The 20,399-nt window shown below is 42.2% G+C and overlaps 1 protein-coding gene across 2 annotated transcripts in view; it reads left to right on the top strand.

Moving 5' to 3' along the window:
* Positions 1 to 2,720, top strand: part of RMDN2 (regulator of microtubule dynamics 2) — a 157,588-nt gene extending 154,868 nt beyond the window's left edge. For both annotated transcript variants that reach the window (XM_069769014.1, XM_069769016.1), the window contains one exon: positions 1,624 to 2,720. In XM_069769014.1, coding sequence (XP_069625115.1) covers positions 1,624 to 1,677 — 54 coding nt within the window. In that variant the 3' untranslated portion in view covers positions 1,678 to 2,720. The remainder of the gene's footprint in view (positions 1 to 1,623) is intronic.
* Positions 2,721 to 20,399: the final 17,679 nt, after the last annotated feature.

Here is a 20,399-nt window from a genome sequence, read left to right as displayed (position 1 = left end):
AGAATCTCATTTTTCAAGATTTCCCATCCTTCCTGGGCATTTTTGTCCTTAAGGATATCCAGCCATTGGATTCCTCCTATTCTTATTCTGAGTCCCTTAAAATCTGCCTTTCTGAAATCTAACCTTGATGTCTGAGTCTTCACAGGTCTTCCTCCTCTAGTTATCCAAAATTGTAAAATAGCATGGTCGCTACCTCCTAGGGTCCCAGACACTCTTACCTCCTCAACCATTTCTTCCCTGTTTATAAGGAATAGATCCAAGGTAGCAGATCCCCTTGTTTTCTCTCCTACCTTTTGGAAGATAAAATTGTCAGCAAGAGAGGATAAGAATAAGTTGCTGTCAGATTTCATACCTTAAATCTTTAAAGGGAACCTTCTGCGCTATTACCCTTGTCATCGGTGGGGGTGGCCATCTTCCTGAGGCCGCGCGTGCGCAGATGGAGATCGCGGCGGCCATTTTCCCAAAGCCGAGTTTGCATCTCGGCTTCAGGAAAATGGCCGCCGTGATCTCCATCTGCGCACGTGCGGCATCCCGTGGCCATTTTCCTGAAGCCTCGTGCAGCAGAGCACTCCATCTGCGCACGCGCGGCCTCAGGAAGATGGCCGCCCCCACCGATGACAAGGGTAATAGCGCAGATCGCGCGCTTTTTCTTCACCTGCGCGCAGTGGATTCGGCACTTGGACATGCGCACACCACTACGCCACCAACGGAAAGCTGGGGAAGAAACAGCGATGTCACCACGCCCACCTGACCTGACCAGCCTGATTTACAGGCGAAAACAGCGACTTTGGTAATGTATTTCAAAGCATAGGTGGGGAATCAGGGTACACTACATACACTATTGTAATGCACAGCGCAGGCCCTATTTAACAGTATTTTTATCTCAATCTGAAAAAACGGGGTGACAGGTTCCCTTTAATCCCTGTTGTTCCAGTGTCTCATCCCTGGTACTCTTAAAAGGTTTTGTTTAGATAATTGCAGTGGTCAGGCAAAGTATAACCTACTTGCAGTCAATCACTGACTATTCTATATTATAGCTATAATTCCCTCTAATTGTATTGTAAATCTATCAGCATACTACAGGATTGTTTGCTGTGGAGCAGATGATTCAAGTTTTTGTTGTTGACTGGGATGTCCAGGTCCCCATGTTTCAGCTAAATGCAAATCTAACATTATCCTCAATCACAAATTTACATAACAATCACCTTAGTAGATTGGTATAAGATGCCACCTTTGTACATAATGATTCAATTATATGGTGCCAAGTACTGATTACATAAGAGGGTGGTGGCCCAGTCTTGCACATAGGCCCACTGGAGAATTCTCCTGTGGGCCAGTCCAAGCCTGGCTGTAAACCATCCTGTCTTAAAAGACCAATAAGAGATGTACATTTCCTGTGGATGGTTCCTTCATTTTCAGTGTGATTGTAACGATTCCATTATTAAATTATATTGGAAAACTACTTCTGTATATAAACTACCTAATATAAAAGTATAGGATCATTTTCCATTAACCGATTTGCTTTTCTTTTAACTGGAATTTAATTTCTCATCCAATCTGAATTGAAATGTTCAAGATTATTATATTGACACTTTCATCAATGCAGATTTGTCTTCATTTTAGGATATTGATGCCCAGAAAGATTTGGAAGCCTTGACTGTGTCTCTGAGGCAGTGAGATGAACAGATTCATAAGAACCATTTAACACTTTTGGATACAATAAACCCCTAATATATCATGCAAATAATGATTTTTTTAACTGTATTGTCAAAAATCACTGTTTAAATTTTGATTATAATTTAGACTACCATGACCTATTTTACTGATTTGGTGATTACATTATAGTCATTACCTACTAGGTCACTTGTCAGTGTAATCCTAATAGTCGATTATGCTTTAAAATACGACGTAGAAGATTTTAAATTAAACAAAATATGTTTGCACAGGTGGACATAGTATTTGACGTTTTGTTTTTGAAAAGGTGAAGCTAAGAGATTGTTTTACGACCAATTGAAATGAAGAATTCTGCATGAATAGGTATTACATCCAAAATTATGCTATTTAAGGGAAGCTGTCGTCCGAAAATGACCTACTGTTTACATATGGTTTTTGTGTTTTTTTTGTTTTTTTAAACATTTTTTTACATTCAAAGATCTGTCAGAGATATAAAAAAGTTGAACTCTTGCCATTTTCACTCTAGCTACAGGGGTTCTTTTAGACTCTTAACTTCCTATTGTTTTAGGAAATAATACATGCACATAGCTACATTGGTTGGTTCCTTACCCTACCTTTTGTATTGAAGTGTCTAATGAGCTGTGAAAAGCTAATTGTGAAGGGAGAGCTATTGTGATTGGTGGGTCCTGTGTTATCAGCTGTGCATAGGGGCATTGCCTGTCATTGTAATCTTGTCTCTGATAACATGGGGCTTTGCCATAAAAGTAAAGAAAATGACTCTAAAAAAGCTGTAGTATCAAGTGTGAAATTGCAAGATTACTAATTTCGCTTTTTCTTTTTTAATAAAGTTCGTAATATGGAAAAAAAAACATAACTTCACTTTTTTAAACACAATTTAACTAAAAGAAAATTGAATTAAAGTTTAATTTTCTGCTGATAGTTTCCCTTTACGTCTGTATATACTGATTTTATTTTATGAGGGTATAAGGAATGTGCTGAATAAGCAATACTAAGGAGCATAATAAAAGTACTTTATGTTAAATAAATGTTTTGTTTTTCTTAATGAGCCATTTATAAGTCACTATTTCTGTGTGAAATATGCAGGCTACGTTTCATGAAAGCAAATGAAGATTGAAGATAGAGAAGGCAGACCTTCTACGTTACTGTCAAAAGTACCAGCCGTTTATCCCAACAACGCAACTCCTAGGGGTTTTCCAAATATGGAGCCCAACCGTTCCTGTAATGTAAAATAACAGTAAAGTAGTACTTATCTTTCCCAGCTGTGGTGCCAGCTCTGTTATGACCTGGTGGTCAGGACAATAATGGACCTGGTGGTTAAGAGCACACGGAATGACCTGATAGTTACTGATTATAAGGACGAGCTCTGGGACGTGGGAACTCTGCTGACCGCAATCCCTAAACCTATCAAACACACTAGAAATAGCCGTGGATTGCGCCTAACGCTCCCTATGCAACTCGGCACAGCCTAAGAAACTAGCTAGCCCTGAAGATAGAAAAATAAAGCCTACCTTGCCTCAGAGAAATTCCCCAAAGGAAAAGGCAGCCCCCCACATATAATGACTGTGAGTAAAGATGAAAATACAAACACAGAGATGAAATAGATTTAGCAAAGTGAGGCCGGACTTACTGAACAGACTGAGGATAGGAAAGGTTACTTTGCGGTCAGCACAAAAACCTACAAAAAGACCACGCAGAGGGCGCAAAAAGACCCTCCGCACCGACTAACGGTGTGGAGGCGCTCCCTCTGCGTCCCAGAGCTTCCAGCAAGCAAGACAACAAATTAAATAGCAAGCTGGACAGAAAAATAGAAAACCAAAGAAATACAAGCTGGAACTTAGCTTCTGATGGGAAGACAGGTCACAAGAACGATCCAGGAGTGAACTAGACCAATACTGGAACATTGACAGGTGGCATAGAGCAAAGATCTAAGTGGAGTTAAATAGAGCAGCAGCTAACGAATTAACCTAGTCACCTGTGAAACTCAGAAACACCCACCAGAGGAAGTCCATGGACAGAACCAGCCGAAGTACCATTCATGACCACAGGAGGGAGCCCGACAACAGAATTCACAACACAGCTCTCTGTCACCCCATCTGTTCTGTGTGTTACAGCGGTGACGTCATGTTGACCGCTCCCAACCCTGCTGCAGCCAATCACCAAGTTCAGCGACTTTGCCAATGTATACAGCAAAAGCCGCTGAGTTCAGTTATTGGTTGCAGCAGTGATGTGAGCTGTGGTCAAGACACTGAGACAAGACATGTGTTGAGCATCATTCTCAACAACAGGTCTTCAAGCTGCTTTTCTTTGCAGTGGTACCATAAGCAGGACAAGGTGGCTCACTCTAACCGTAGATGAACAGCGCTCCAGCCGGGTGTAATGGTATCAAAAAGATAGTTTATTTCGCCATGAAGCTTCATGGCAAACTAAACTATCTTTTTGATACCATTACACCCGGCTGGAGCGCTGTTCATCTACTGTTGGACTGTTTGGAGTATCCGGGATGGTTCCCTGGACATGGAACGGGCGCCCCGTTGAGTGAGTGCTGTTAGCCCCTTCTTTTTTCTATTATAAGGTGGCTCACTCTGTCCTTGTTCTAGCGATCAGTAGGCTTTCAGTAATTAAACATTTATCACTTCTGCATAGGTTGGGTGATAAATATCCGTTGTGGGCAAACTCTTAAACTCTTAAAATACTAGCTGCAAGGGAAATGTGTGATTTTCAGAGTTTGATTAGAATTTTTAGAACATGACTCCATCATGGTTTGGAGCAGATATCTTAGTGTGTGAAATGTATAGCGACAGACAGCCTTGATCTCTTGGTCTGACCACCTGCATAGTTAGGAAGCACAGATGACTAACACCTTACAGATACGGTCCCTGTGGTGGGAGAGGCAGTGCAGCTACAGTGCCTTGCGAAAGTATTCGGCCCCCTGGAACTTTTCAACATTTTCCCACATATCATGCTTCAAACATAGATACCAAATGTAAATTTTTGGTGAAAAATCAACAAGTGGAACACAATTGTGAAGTTGAACGAAATTTATTGGTCATTTTAAATTTTTGTGGAAATTCAAAAACTGAAAAGTGGGGCGTGCAATATTATTCGGCCCCTTTACTTTCAGTACAGCAAACTCACTCCAGAAGTTCATGGTGGATCTCTGAATGATCCAATGTTGTCCTAAATGCCTAATGATGATTACACCTGTGTGTAATCAAGTTTTCGTATAAATGCACCTGCTCTGTGATAGTCTCAGGGTTCTGTTTGAAGCATAGAGAGCATCATGAAGACCAAGGAACACAACAGGCACGTCTGTGATACTGTTGTGGAGAAGTTTAAAGCCAGGTTTGGATTCAAAGTGATTTCCCAAACTTTTAAACATCCCAAGGAGCACTGTGCAAGCGATCATATCGAAATGGAAGGAGTATCATACCACTGCAAATCTACCAAGACCGGGCCGTCCCTCTAAACTTTCATCTCAAACAAGGAGAAGACTGATCAGAGATGCTGCCAAGAGGCCCATGATTACTCTGGATGAACTGCAGAGATTTACAGCTGAGGTGGGACAGTCTGGCCATAGGACAACAATCAGTCGTACACTGCACAAATCTGGCGTTTATGGAAGAGTGGCAAGAAGAAAGCCATTTCTCATAGATATCCATAAAAAGTGTTGTTTAAAGTTTGCAACAAGCCACCTGGGAGACACACCAAACGTGGAAGAAGGTGCTCTGGTCAGATGAAACCAAAATTTAACTTTTTGCCAACAATGCCAAACTATATGTTTGGCGTAAAGGCAACACAGCTCATCACCCTGAACACACCATCTCCACTGTCAAACATGGTGGTGGCAGCACCATGGTTTGGGCCTGCTTTTCTTCATCAGGGACAGGCAAGATGGTTAAAATTGATGGGAAGACGGATGGAGCCAAATACAGGACCATTCTTGAAGAAAACCTGTTGGAGTCTGCAAAAGACCTGAGACTGGGATGGAGATTTGTCTTCCAACAAGACAATGATCCCAAACATAAAGCAAAATCTACAATGGAATGGTTTACAAATAAACGTATCCAGGTGTTAGAATGGCCAAGTCAAAGTCCAGACCTCAATCCAATCGAGAATCTGTGGAAAGAGCTGAAAACTGCTGTTCACAAACGATCTCCATCAAACCTCACTGAGCTCGAGCTGTTTGCCAAGGAAGAATGGGCAAGAATTTCAGTCTCTCAATGTACAAAACTGATAGAGACATACCCCAAGCGACTTGCAGCTGTAATCGCAGCAAAAGGTGGCGCAACAAAGTAGTAAGTTAAAGGGGCCGAATAATATTGCACGCCCCACTTTTCAGTTTTTGAATTCCCACAAAAATTTAAAATAAACAATAAATTTCATTCAACTTCACAACTGTGTTCCACTTGTTGTTGATTCTTCACCAAAAATTTACATTTGGTATCTTTGTTTGAAGCATGATCTGTGTGAAAAGGTTGACAAGTTCCAGGGGGCCGAATACTTTTGCAAGGCACTGTAAGTTTAGCTGTGTCATATTAATAACTTTTCTATCAGCTCTCCTTATTTCACTGTCACCTCCTGCTGTACTGCCTGTCCGTAGATATTAGAGTGATCCAGGCACAACACTGGTGCACCTAAGAAAAGGATCTCCTGTTGGCTGCTGCTCCACCTGCTGGATTCACAGGGATCTAGATGGAATCATGGTGACAGGCAAGTTGCTAGTGTGAGAGCGCTGCTAGGCTTGGAGAAATGATTCCAGAGATTAAATTAGGTAAGTAAAAAGCTAATTTTATATTGCTACGTGTTTCGGGACCCTAACTGGCTTCTTTATCAGGTAGGTGAAACTATACTTTCATCTCAGGAATCGTTCCTGTAAGCCTGGCAGGGCTCTTTCTAACATTCCGATGTAACTTTCCTCTCACCACAAAATACTTTGATTGCTAATATCTCCACAACTGAGAGGTAAAATTTAAATAAAAATCAGCATGAAAAATTTGGTGAAATGTGCTCCTAAGGTTAGGGTCACATTGCGTTAGGGCAGTCTATTTAGCGCATAGCGCTACGGACCGCGCTGACGCAATGTCCCAAAGGGGATCACAGCCGATCCCGCTAGCGCAGATCCCCGATCTGCGCCAGCGAGGAACGGACCGCGAACGCTGCTTGCAGCGTTCGCGGTCTGTCACCCAAATCACGGCACATCGCTAGCGCACGCCCAATGTGGGCATGCGCTAGCGATGCGTTCGCCATTACAGGCTATGGCGGCGTTAACGGACTAGGTTACACCGCGTTATGCCGCGGTGTAACGTAGTCAGTTAAATGCGGTCACATAACGCAATGTGACCCTAGCCTTAGATAAATAATCTACATGTACAACAGAATGGGCAAAGGCATTTTATCCCCTGATGTACATGTATTTGATTTTACGTTAAGGGGTTGAAGACTGCTTTCATCAAATACAAAATGCTAGCCTGCAGTCAAGGGGGTAAGAATGTTCCCAGAGTTAAGCCTGGTGTGCCCTAATTGTACCCAATATTGCATGATTAATTTTCCTGAGAACACCATCCCAAGCTTTTCTGAAATCCTGTGCATGTGCTTTTGCGTAGGTAAGACACGTGCACGGTAAAGCAGGGTGTACTTGTGTAGAGAACAAAGTCATGGCGAATACTTGTTGAAGACTTTGACAACACTAATACGAGGTTTCACAAGGTCTTGGGATGACCCACCCCCAGATCCTTCAATTTAGCCGTATTGAGTGCATGTAGAACTTTGCAAGCTTGATGTCTGGCCACAGCATTTTAACTTCTTGACTTCAGAGAAGTAATTTGCAAGGATTGGGTCATGCTAAAAGTTCTTTTCTATCACAATTAGACCAAGGCCCGGACTTATAAACCACAGTATAATATGACAGTGTACAACATTTTTATGTTTTCTAGACCGTATTCAGCCGAAAAAATTTGGCACCCAGTATCTGACAACGCTAGGGCCTATGGAAAGAATGACACAGCCCTTGTTGGTAGTAGCTGTGCAGGACTGTCCACTAAAAAGGAGATGTATTGCTGACAAAAAAAATGGGTTGAGGAATTTGCCCCTAAGGTTGTAGAGAGTACAAATATAAAACTTCTGTTCAAGATTGAAAAAAACCAGCACCATAGTGGTAACTCAATCAGTTTCTTTGTTATAGGACTACCCTTTCTTCTATGGGCACCACAGACTCCTGAATCACTACTGGTCAAAATAATTTAGACCATTTTAAATGTTCATTTTGTGTATTTACAGGGAACCTGTCACCAGGAAATGAGTTCCAATCTGTAAGTATCGTTTTTTAGAGCAGGAGTAGATTGTTACACGGTTTTGTGAGAGAGGATTCATTATACAGTCATGGCCAAAAAAAGGTAAATTGGACATCATTTCACACAAAACCCCCAAAATGGGCCAGACAAAATTGTTGGCACCTTACCAAAATTGTGGGTAACGAAGTTTGTTTCAAGCCTGTCATGCTCGTTCATATTCACCTGTGGCAAGTAACAAGTGTGGGCGTTATGAATATCATACCTGAAACAAGATGAAAAGAGGAGAAGTTGACTCAATCTTTGCATTGTGAGTTTGTGTGTGCCACACTAAGGCTGGGGTCCCAGTAGCGTATCACATCCGATGCGAGAGTATTGGATGTGATATGCTAATGACACTAGGCACATGCTCTGCTGCAAGCGGGAGCCGCGTGTCATTGCCAGAGTTGTCAGCACAGCTGCGGAGGAGACAAATTAATTTCTCTATCACGCTGCACTCGAGTGCAGTGCGATGTTTCACACGCACCCATAGACTTAAATGGGTGCATGCGATCCGAATTCAGGATGCTGCGTCTTTTTTCCTGTCCGATCGTGATCCAATCGGAGTAGGGAAAAAAATGCAATTGAGAACAGAAGCATAGGATTAAATTGGTACAAATGCAATCCGATTTTTAATCGGATTCCATTTGTCAGATTTAATTGCAAGTAGGAGCAAGCCCTAAGCACGGAGAACAGAAAGAGAAGAGGATTGTCTGAGGACAGGGTGCTGACACCTTTGGCCATGACTGTAACTTATGTTTTAAAAATGTAATACTCTGACTTTTCTGGAATTTTAAGTGCTGTCGTTGGTCCTATCGTGGATTGATAGATTTCTCTATATGAACTCTCACACAAAGAAAGCTGTCACTGATAGGACTGCCACTTGGACTGAAAATCCCAGAAAGATCCCAGAGGTTTAAATTATTAAAGCACAGGTTATAATGACTTTTATCGCCAATATATACATCAATCTGCTCTGCTCCCCTTGCTATATAACATGATGCCTGCAGGCTGAATTGCATTTTCATGATGTTTGGGTTCCCTTGAAATTCACAAGATGAACACTTAAAATGGTCTGAATTATTTTAACTATGAGACTGTGGCCATTCTGGTGCTGGGTAGCTTTGGGGGAAAAACAAAACATTTTAAAATCTGCCAGAGACTGATCCGCATGGGACACTAGTCATAGAGGCGAGTCCCTAGTAGCTTCTTCTCACACACTAACCCAGAGAAACGGGTCTCTCCCTACACTCGCATGCAGGAAAAGACCTGTCAATCCAGGAGAGAAGGCGACATATACAGTTGTGCTCAAAAGTTTGCATACCCTGGCAGAATTTTTGCTTTCTTGGTCTTTTTTCAGAGACTATGAATGATAACACCAACAACTTTTTCTCCACTCATGGATAGTGGTTGGCTGAAGCCATTTATTGTCAAACTATTGTATTTTCTCTTTTTAAATAATAATGACCACTCAACACATCCAAATGACCCTGATCAAAAGTTCACATACCCCATTTCTTAATATCATGTATTGCCCCCTCTAACATTAATGAAAGCTTAGTCTTTTGTGGTAGTTGTGGATAAGGATCTTTATTTTCTCAGATGGTAAAGCTGCCCACTCTTCTTGTCAAAAAGCCTTCAGTTCCTGTAAATTCCTGGGCTGTCTAGCATGAACTGCACGCTTGAGATCTCCCCAGAGTGGCTCAATGATCTTGACGTCAGGAGACAGATGGCCACTCCAGAACCTTCACTTTGTTCTGCTGTAACCAATGATAGGTCGACTTGGCCTTGTGTTTTGGATCATTGTCATGTTGGAACGTCCAAGTAGGTCCCATTCGCAGCTTCCAGGCTGATGAGTAGAAATTTGCAACCAGTATTTGCTGATAACGTGCTGTATTCATCTTTCCTTCAACTTTGACCAAGCTTCCTGTGCCTTTGTATTTCACATATCCCCAAAACATCAGCAATCCACCTCTGTGCTTTACAGTAGGAATGGTGTTCCTTTCATCATAGGCCTTGTTGACCTCTCCCCAAATGTAACGTTTATGGTTGTGGCCAAAATGTTCAATTTTGGTCTCATCACTACAAATTACCTTGTTCCAGAAGTTTTGAGGCATGTCTCTGTGCTAAACAAGAAGAGAATGTCCAGCTTCACTGAATCCGTAAAAAAGAGTTTTCATTATTCACAAACTTTAAGCATAGAGGATACAGACTTCAGCACGAACCATATGGGTAAGAATCTCAACGCGTTTCTGGAGACTAAGCTCCCTTAATCATGACATGTCTTGTCATGATTAAGGGAGCTTAGTCTCCAGAAACGCGTTGAGATTCTTACCCTTATGGTTCGTGCTGAAGTCTGTATCCTCTATGCTTAAAGTTTGTGAATAAAGAAAACTCTTTTTTACGGATTCAGTGAAGCTGGACATTCTCTTCTTGTTTTGGACTTTATATGCCTGGACACAGCGGGTCCGTGCTCCTGAAGTTTGGTTTATGCATCACGGGTGAGCTGGCTTATATTTCTTCTTTCCATGTCTCTGTGCTGTTTTGCGTATTGTAGGTGAGATACTTTGTGACATTCGTGCAGTAATGGCTTTCTTCTGGCGACTCGGACATGCAGCCCATTTTTCTTCAAGCGCCTCCTTATTGTGCATTTTGAAACAGCCACACAGCTAGTTTTCAGAGAGTCCTGTAATTCAGCTGATGTTATTTGTGGGTTTTTCTTTGCATCCCAAATAATTTTCCTGGCAGTTGTGGATGACATGTTTGTTGGTCTACCTGACCGTGGTTTTGTTTTTACAAATCCCCTGATTTTCCATCACAGTTTGAACGCTGCTGACTGGCATTATCAATTCCTTGGATATCTTTTTGTATCCCTTTTCTGTTTTATACAGTTCAACTACCTTTTCCCGTAGATCCGTTGAAAATTATTTTGCTTATCCAGAAACGTCAGTGGCTGGATGAAAGATGCAAGAGTCTGTCTGGATCCCAGAAACTCACTCAGCTTTTATGCATACACACTGATTACAAGCAAACAGGTCACAGATGAGGCCAAAATCACCAGGGTATGTGAACTTTTGATCAGGGTCATTTGGATGTTTTGGGTTGTCATTATGATTTAAAAAGAGAAAACAAAGTAATTTAATAAATAATAATAATTTTCATTTATTTAGTGCCAACATATTCCGCAGCACTTTACAATTAGCGGGGACATGTACAGACAATAAATTCAATACAAGTTAAGACAATTTAAACAGTGACATTAGGAGTGAGCTCCCTGCTCGCAAGCTTACAATCTACAAGAAAATGGGGGGGACACAATAGGTGAAAAGTGCTTGTTATTTCAGGTCTGGCAATTATAATAAATAGGGATTTTCATATAAAGCTGCTTGATCCGGTCATCAGCCCGTGTGTTTAAGTGCAATAGTCAAGTATCAAGTGCAGTTATGTGCATGGAGGGTGTGGAGACAGATGAATAGTAGGGTGCAGATTCAGAATAATATTTGGAAGGAGGGACAAGGGCAAAGTTAGTTTACTGAGTAGTTGATGTGGTAGGCTTGTTTGAAGAGGTGGGTTTTTAAAGCGCTTAAATAGGTCAGGGCTAGGTATCAGCCTGATCATCTGGGGAAGTGCATTCCAGAGAGCTGGCGCAGCACGAGAGAAGTTTTGGAGACGGTGGTGCGAGGTTTGGATTACGGGAGATGTTAGTCTTAGGTCATTTGTACAATGGAGGGCACGTGTAGGGCGATAGATAGAGATGAGAGAGGAGATATAAGGCGGTGCAAAACTGTGGAGAGCTTTGTGGGTGAGAGATGAGTTTATACTGGACCCTGTAGCGAATGGGTAGCCAGTGTAATGACTGGCACAAGATTGAGGCATCGGTGAAACGGCTGGACAGAAATATGACCCTGGCTGCCGCATTTAAGATGATTGGAGAGGAGAAAGTTTGGTAAGAGGGAGACTGATGAGAAGAGAGTTGCAGTAGTCCAGATGGGAATGAATAAGAGCGACAGTAAGAGTCTTAGCAGTTTCAAAGGTGAGAAAAGGTCAGATTCTGGAGATGTTTTTAAGATGCAGGTGACAAGAGCGAGTGAGTGATCGGATATAGGGAGTAAAGAAAAGTTCGGTGTCAAATGTGACCCCAAGACAGCGGGCATGCTGCTTGGGAGTTATGGTTGAACCCTCTAGGGTAATTTCGATGTTTGGTAGAGTGAGGTTAGTAGAAGGGAGAAACACAAGAAGTTCCATTTTGGAGAGATTTAGTTTCAGATAGAGGGAGGACATGATGTTAGACACAGCAGACAGACAATCCTTGGTATTTTGAATTAGGGTAGGGGTGATGTCAGGGGAAGAAGTGTATAATTGGGTGTCGTCAACATAGAGGTGGTACTGGAACCCAAAACTGCTGATTGTTTGTCCAATAGGGGCAGTGTATAGAGAGGAGAGGAGGGGGCCTAGGACTGAACCCTGCGGAACCCCGATAGTTAGGTGGATGAGGAGAGGAAGAGGAGCACGCAAAAGATACAGTGAAGGAGCGGTCAGAGTGGTAGGAGGAGAACCAGGAGAGGGCTGTGTCCTTGAGGCCTATAGAGCGAAGCATAGAGAGGAGGAGCTGATGATCCACAGTGTCGAATGCTGTGGAGAGATCCAGGAGAATCAGCAGGGAACAACGACCTTTGGATTTAGCGGTTATTAGATCATTAGAGACTTTAGTGAGGGCAGTTTCAGTGGAGTGTAAAGAGCGTAAACCAGATTGTAAGGGGTAGAGAAGAGAGTTATCCGAGAGATAGCGGATTAGACGGGAGTGGACCAAGCGTTATAGGAGTTTAGAGATAAAGGAAAGGTTAGAGACAGGTCTGTAGTTAGCAGTGCAGTTCTGGTCCAGGGATGGCTTTTTAAGTAAAGGGAGGGAAAGATACCTGAAGAAAGAGAGAGGTTAAATATTTTAGTCAGGTGAGTGGTAACCACTGGTGAGAGAGATTGCAGGAGATGTGAAGGAATGGGGTCACGGTTGTAGGCCGAGCAGAAGCGAGGAGCTTGGAAACTTCTTCTGAAACAGGCTCAAAGATGTCTAGTGAGCTTGAGGTGTGGCAGGGCAGGGGATCCAGGCACTGAGGAGATTGGGCTGAGATATCCTAATGGATGTGGTTGATTTTTTTCTAGGAAATAAGTGGCCAGATCCTCACCGCTGAGGTTGGTGATGGGGTCTGTACTTTAGGTTTCAGGAGGTAGTTTAAGGTTTCAAAAAGTCATTTTGGGTTGTTGGATAGTGAGGTGATGAGTGTGGTGAAGTAGGATTGTTTGGCCAGATGAAGGGCAGAGTTTTGAGCATGAACTTATAGTGAATGAAGTCTTCTGCTAAGAGAGATTTTCTCCACTGCTGCTCTGCACACCTTGAGCAACGCTGAAGAAAGCGTGTTTGCATAGTGTGCCAGGGCTGCCATTGTCTGTGTCGGGTCTTTCTGTGTGTAGAAGGTGCTGCTTCATCTAGTGCATTCTTCAGTGTATTATTGAAGTGTGACAATGCTAAGTCTGGACAGGAGGAGGAGATGGGGGGGCTAAAGATGTGTGGAGATTGTCCATAAGCTGCTGGGTATTAATGCTATGTGTATTCCGATAAGTGTGGTAAGTGGGGGTGTCCCAGGTGAGGAGACAATTCTTGACAGAGAAGGAAAGACGGTTGTGGTCCGAGAGCTGGAGAGGGGAGTTAGTAAAGTCATGCAGCGAGCCGGGGCGGGAGAAAACCAGGTCCAGAATATTCCCATCCTCATGCGTAGGAGAATTAGTAAACTGTGAGAGGCCGAATGACGAAGTTAGAGAAAGAAGATGAGAGGCAGATTGGGAGAGGGGATCATTGATGGGAATGTTAAAGTCTCCCATGATGAGGGCGGGGATGTTACAGGATAGGAAGTGAGTAAGCCAGGTGGAAATGTGGTCTATAAACTGGCGGGAGGAGCCTGGAGGGCGATAAACAACCGCCACTCGCAAGGAGAAGGGCTTAAAGAGTCTGACGGCGTGGACATCGAAGGAAGGAAATGTAAGTGAGGGAATTGGGATGACCTGGAAAGCACATTGTGATGAAAGGAGCAAACTAACACCTCCACCCTGTCTGTTCTCAGTTGTGCCGGTATGTGAAAACTTGAGCCCACCAAACGAGAGAGCAGCGGTGGTGTCTGAATGCTGGATCCAGGTTTCTGTAATAGCCAGAAGGTTAAGGGAATTAGAGAGGAAGAAATCGTGAATGTAAGTTAGTTTGTTACACACAGACCGTACATTCCAGAGAACACAGTGGAAAGCGATAGGAGAAGGCATGCACTGAATGTTAATAAGATTAGCAGGGTTTCTATATGTAGCTGTAGGAGAGTAATGTATGCTGGTGGAGGGAGGCCCAGGGTTTGGTGGACATGTCGCCTGCAACTAATAAAAGGAGAAAAAACAGAAAGAGCAGGTGGTGGGATGATTTGTATGAGCGTTTTGAGTGCTGCATGGAGGTATTGGATGGTTTGGAGTGGGTAAGCAATGTTAGTAGAGCCTCAGAGTTGTACATGGGAGAGGGGAGAAGGTGGATATGGAGAAAGTGCACAGAATGTGTTGAAGGGCGGGCGAGTTGTGAGAAAGCAGAAGTAAAAACAAATAAGCAGATTGATATGATGAATGCATAATGTATGACTATGATTGTTTGTTTGTAAAACTTATGCACCTTACCTGTCTCCTGCCCTGTCCAACTGCCATTGTCTAACTGCCAAGCACTTGATACTGATGCACTTAATATCTGTTGCGCGCGTCACCCTGCGCGTGTGTTATCCCAGCCAGACCAATTTGACAGTAAATGGCTTCACCCAACCGCTAACCATGAATTCTGCAGGGTATGTAAACGTTTGAGCACAACTGTATCAACTGTCAGGTTTCCTTTAAGCAATTACGATACTTGCACCTCTTCCACAGTAAAATAGATTTGACTAATATATGAGGTCACACCCAGACCTCTCATTAACACCTTGCATGCCAAGATTGACTCAAGTTAGTTTTATAAGAATGTGTTTTAGGAACACTGTAAAATGTAAATGTCAGTTCTGAGTCAGTGACTGTTTAAATCGTGTTTTATAATTTATCCATAAAATATTTTAATAAAATGAAATTTATTTTGCAATTATTTGATGAACATAACTATGGAGGACATAAAGAGAGTCATGTTTAATTATGTCCGTAGTTCTGAAACGTGATGCACAACGCAAGAACAATCAAGAGAAAATCATCCTCGTGGTTCCTTGCTCAAGAACTATAGCCTGTAAAATAGACTACACTGCAATATTTTTCAGATAGTACAAATTGTATGAAATCTGAAAGAAAAAGAAGTGTACAGTAGGTTAAAGCTCCTATAGGTGCCATCAAAATTGTAAGGGTCATAAAAAGAAATATCCATGGGTGTGACAGGGCATAATTTACAGGGTACTGGGCTGCAATTTGGGTAGTACCAGTGATATTATTGTCAAGAACTCCCATTGATATATCAGCTGCCACTCGCCTTCCAGTAGTCATGTGGGACCCATACAGCTACACTTGTAATGAATGAATAAGATCTCCCATTATAAAACCTGTAGGGAATAACATGATCCTTGTGTTTCATTATGATCATGCTTCCCCACCTGTCAAAACCCTTTCCCCACCAAATTTTATATGTAGTGGAGTAACTGACAGAGTATAGGTCATGTATGGGTAGCTCAGGGAGCCATCGCCATTTGTATGCATGAGGCCCAGTTTTTTTTTTTTAAATATCAGTCTTGTCCTGATTGTTTCTATGGGAGGAATTAATCAAGACTGGCATTTTGTACACCAGTCTTCATCAAGGGCCAACTCGAGTAAGATATGACAAATTCATCAAGAGGCAGCACCTCTTACTAAATTTGGCACATCTTCCAGCTGCCCCTGTGCCAAATTCAGAAAAGTACTCCAGTCATAGGTGGTTATAGACCGAAGTACGTTTCTACAATAATTTGCAGCAGTTTTGTGGTTGAAATTATTTTGCATCTATCCAGCTGCGCTAGGCCACCCCTTACCTTTAAGGTCTGCCCACTTTTCAAAACGATGGTGTAGCTGGCATAAAAATGCAAACCATTGCAAAACTGTTGCACAATTAGGCTGGAGTCACACTAGCGAGTTTTACGGACGTAAGAGCGCAGAAAATACGTCCGTAAAACACGCCTAACAAATGTCCCAATTATTCTCTATGCCCCAGCTCCTATCTGCCGTATTTTACTGATCAGTATTATATGGCTTTCTACGGCCGCAGAAAATCGCAGCATGCTGCGTTTGTCACCGTATTGCGCAAAAAAAAACGCCAATGAAAGTCTATGGAAGCCAGAAAAATACGGATTACACACGGACCAGCAGTGTGACTTGCGAGAAATACGCAGCGGTGTTAGAGAGAAAAGCCGGTAATTCATTGCGGTGTACAGTAAAATCACGCTGACCGCTTACAGTAGAATAGGTAGAATAAATGTGTACACATAGAATAGGTATATATATATATATATATATATATATATATATATATATATATCAGTGAGACACATATATGTATATATATTATTACTTCATACAGCGCGAGATAGCTTAACCCCTTCACCCCAAAGCCTGTTTTCACCTAAGTGACAGGGCCAATTTTTACAATTCTGACCACTGTCACTTTATGAGGTCATAACTCTGAAACGCTTCAACGGATCCTGGTGATTCTGACATTGTTTTCTCATGACATATTGTACTTCATGATAGTGGTAAAACTTCTTCGATATGACTTGCATTTATTTGTGAAAAAAACAAAAATTTGTCGGAAATTATGAAAATTTAGCAATTTTCAAACTCTTAGTTTTTATGCCCTTAAATTAGAGAGTTATATCACATAATATAGTTAATAAACAACATTTCCCACATGTCTGCTTTACATCAGCACAATTTTGGAAACATAATTTTTTTTTGTTAGGACGTTATAAGGGTTAAAAGTTGACCAGCGATTTCTCATTTTTGCAACAAAATTTGCAAAACCATTTTTTTACGGACCACCTCACACTTGAAGTGACTTTGAGGGGTCTATATGACAGAAAATGCCCAAAAGTGACACCATTCTAAAAACTGCACCCCTCAAGGTACTCAAAACCACATTCAAACAGTGTATTAACCCTTCAGGTGCTTCACAGGAATTTTTTGAATGTTTTCAAAAAATTGAACATTTAACTTTTTTTTCACAACATTTTTACTTCAGGTCCTATTTGTTTCATTTTACCAAGAGTAACAGGAGAAATTGGACCACAAAAGTCGTTGTACAATTTGTTCTGAGTACGCCGATACCCCATATGTGGGGGTAAACCACTGTTTGGGCACATGGCAGAGCTCGGAAGGGAAGGAGCGCCATTTGACTTTTCAATGCAAGATTTGCTGGAATTGAGATCGGAGCCCATGTCACGATTGGAGAGCCCCTGATGTGCCTAAACAGTGGAAACCCCCACAAGTGACACCATTTTGGAAAGTAGACCCCCTAAGGAACTAATCTAGATGTGTGGTGAGCACTTTGAACCTCCAAGTGCTTCACAGAAGTTTATAATGTAGAGCCGTAAAAAAAATGTATATTAATTTTCACAAAAAATGATCTTTTTGCCCCAAATTTTTTATTTTCCCAAGGGTAAAAGGATAAATTGGACCCCAAAAGTTGTTGTGCAATTTGTCCTGAGTATGTCGATACTTCATATATGGGGATAAACCTCTGTTTGAGCGCATGGCAGAGCTCGGAAGGGAAGGAGTGCCATTTGACTTTTCAATGCAAAATTGGCTGGAATTGAGATCGGACGCCATGTCGCATTTGGAGAGCCCCTGACGTGCCTTAACAGTGGAAACCCCCCACAAGTGACCCCATTTTGGAAAGAAGACCCCCTAAGGAACTTATCTAGATGTGTGGTGAGCACTTTTAACACCCAATTGTTTCACTAAAGTTTAGAATGTAGCATTGTGAAAATTAAAAAATCATTTTTTCTTTCCACAAAATGATGTTTTAGCCCGCAATTTTTTTTTCCCCAAGGGTAACAGGAGAAATTGGACCCCAAAAGTTGTTGTCCAACTTGTCCTGAGAACGCTGATACCCCATATGTTGGGGGGAACCACTGTTTGGGTGCACGGCAGAGCTCGGAAGGGAAGGAGCGCCATTTGAAATGCAGACTTAGATGGATTGGTCTGCAGGCGTCATGTTGCATTTGCAGAGCCCCTGATGTACCTAAACAGTAGAAACCCCCACAAGTGACCCCATATTGGAAACTAGACCCCCCAAGGAACTTATCTAGATGTGTTGTGAGAGCTTTGAACCAACAAGTGTTTCACTACAGTTTATAACGCAGAGCCGTGAAAATAAAAAATATTCTTTTTCCACGAAAATGATATTTTATCCCCTATGTTTTTATTTTCCCAAGGGTAACAGGACAAATTGGACCCCAAAAGTTGTTGTCCAACTTGTCCTCAGAACGCTGATACCCCATATGTTGGGGGGAACCACTGTTTGGGCACACAGGAGAACTCGGAAGGGAAGGAGCCCTGTTTTACTTTTTCAAAGCAGAATTGGCTGGAATTGAGATCGGACGCCATGTCGCGTTTGGAGAGCCCCTGATGTGCCTAAACAGTGGAAACCCCCAATTAAAACTGAAACCCTAACCCTAGCCCTAACCCTAGCCCTAATGGGAAAATGGAAATAAATACATTTTTTTACATTTTATTATTTTTCGCTAACTAAGGGGGTGATGAAGGGGGGTTTGATTTACTTTTATAGTGTGTTTTTTAGCAGATTATTAGGGTTGGCAGCCGTCACACACTAAAAGACGCTTTTTATTGCAAAAAATAGTTTTTGCATCACCACATTTTGAGAGCTATAATTTATCCATATTTTGGCCCACAGAGTCATATGAGGTCTTGTTTTTTGCGGGACGAGTTGACGTTTTTATTGGTAACATTTTCGGGCAGATGACATTTTTTGATCGCTTTTTATTCCAATTTTTGGGAGGCGGAATGAACAAAAACCAGCTATTCCTGAATTTCTTTTAGGGGGGGCGTTTATACCGTTCCACGTGTGGTAAAATGGATAAAGCAGTTTTATTCTTCGGGTCAGTACGATTACAGCGATACCTCATTTATGTAATTTTTTTATGTTTTGGCGCTTTTACACAATAAAAACTATTTTATATAAAAAAATAATTGTTTTTGCATCGCATTATTCTGAGAGCTATAACTTTTTTATTTTTCTGCTGATGATGCTGTATGGTGGCTTTTTTTTTGCGGGACAAGATGACGTTTTCAGCGGTACCATGGTTATTTATATCCGTCGTCTTGATCGCGTGTTATTCCACTTTTTGTTCGCCTGTATGATAATAAAGCGTTGTTTTTTGCCTTGTTTTTTTTTTTTTTTTTTTTTTGCGGTGTTCACTGAAGGGGTTAACTAGTGGGATAGTTTTATAGAGCGGGTCGTTACGGACGCGGCGATACCAAATATGTGTACATTTATTGTTTTTTTTTTTTTTTTTTTACATAAATACCGTAAATGGATTTATTGGGAAATGTTTTTTTTTTTTTTTATTTGGGGATTTTTTTTTATATTTTTTTTACACATTCTATTTTTTTTTTTTTTAACTTTCTAACATTGTCCCAGGGTGGGACATCTCTGTATTAGATCAGATCGTTGATCTGACACACTGCATAGCACACTGTCAGATCAACGATCTGACAGGCAGTTTACCTGGCTTTCCAGCGCCTGCTCTCAGCAGGCGCCGGCTAGCCAGGTCACTTCATGACCCGGAAGGAGTCCGGCGGCCATCTTGACTCCTTCCGGGTCACCGGAGCAACGCGATCTCATTGCGTTGCTCCGGTGGGAGAGCGCAGGGAGCCCCCGTCCCTGCGCGATCCCCCTCTATGCCGCTGTCACTACTGACAGCGGCATCAGAGGGGTTAAATGCCCGCGATCAGCGATAGCGCCGATCGTGGGCATTGCTGCGGGGTGTCAGCTGTCATATACAGCTGACACCCGCACCCGATCACCGCGGCGCTCAGCGCGAGACCGCGGTGATTGGTGCGCCGTACTAGTACTGCTGCTGGCACTAATGCAGTGCCGGCAGCGCTGTACTAGTACGGCGCATGTCACGAAGGGGTTAAAAGCCGGTAATTCAATTGCCGGCTTTTGCTATCTCCTTCCTAATCCCGACATGATATGAGACATGGTTTACATACAGTAAACCATCTCATATCACCTTTTTTTTTGCATATTCCACTCTACTAATGTTAGTAGTGTGTATATGCAAAATTTGGCCGTTCTAGCTATTAAATTAAAGGGTTAAATGGCGGAAAAAATTGGCG

This window comes from Ranitomeya imitator, chromosome 5, assembly GCF_032444005.1.
Source record: "Ranitomeya imitator isolate aRanImi1 chromosome 5, aRanImi1.pri, whole genome shotgun sequence".
Classification (NCBI taxonomy): Eukaryota; Metazoa; Chordata; class Amphibia; order Anura; family Dendrobatidae; genus Ranitomeya; species Ranitomeya imitator.
Note: the sequence above shows the minus strand (reverse complement) of the source record. Positions and strands in the feature narration are given on the sequence as shown.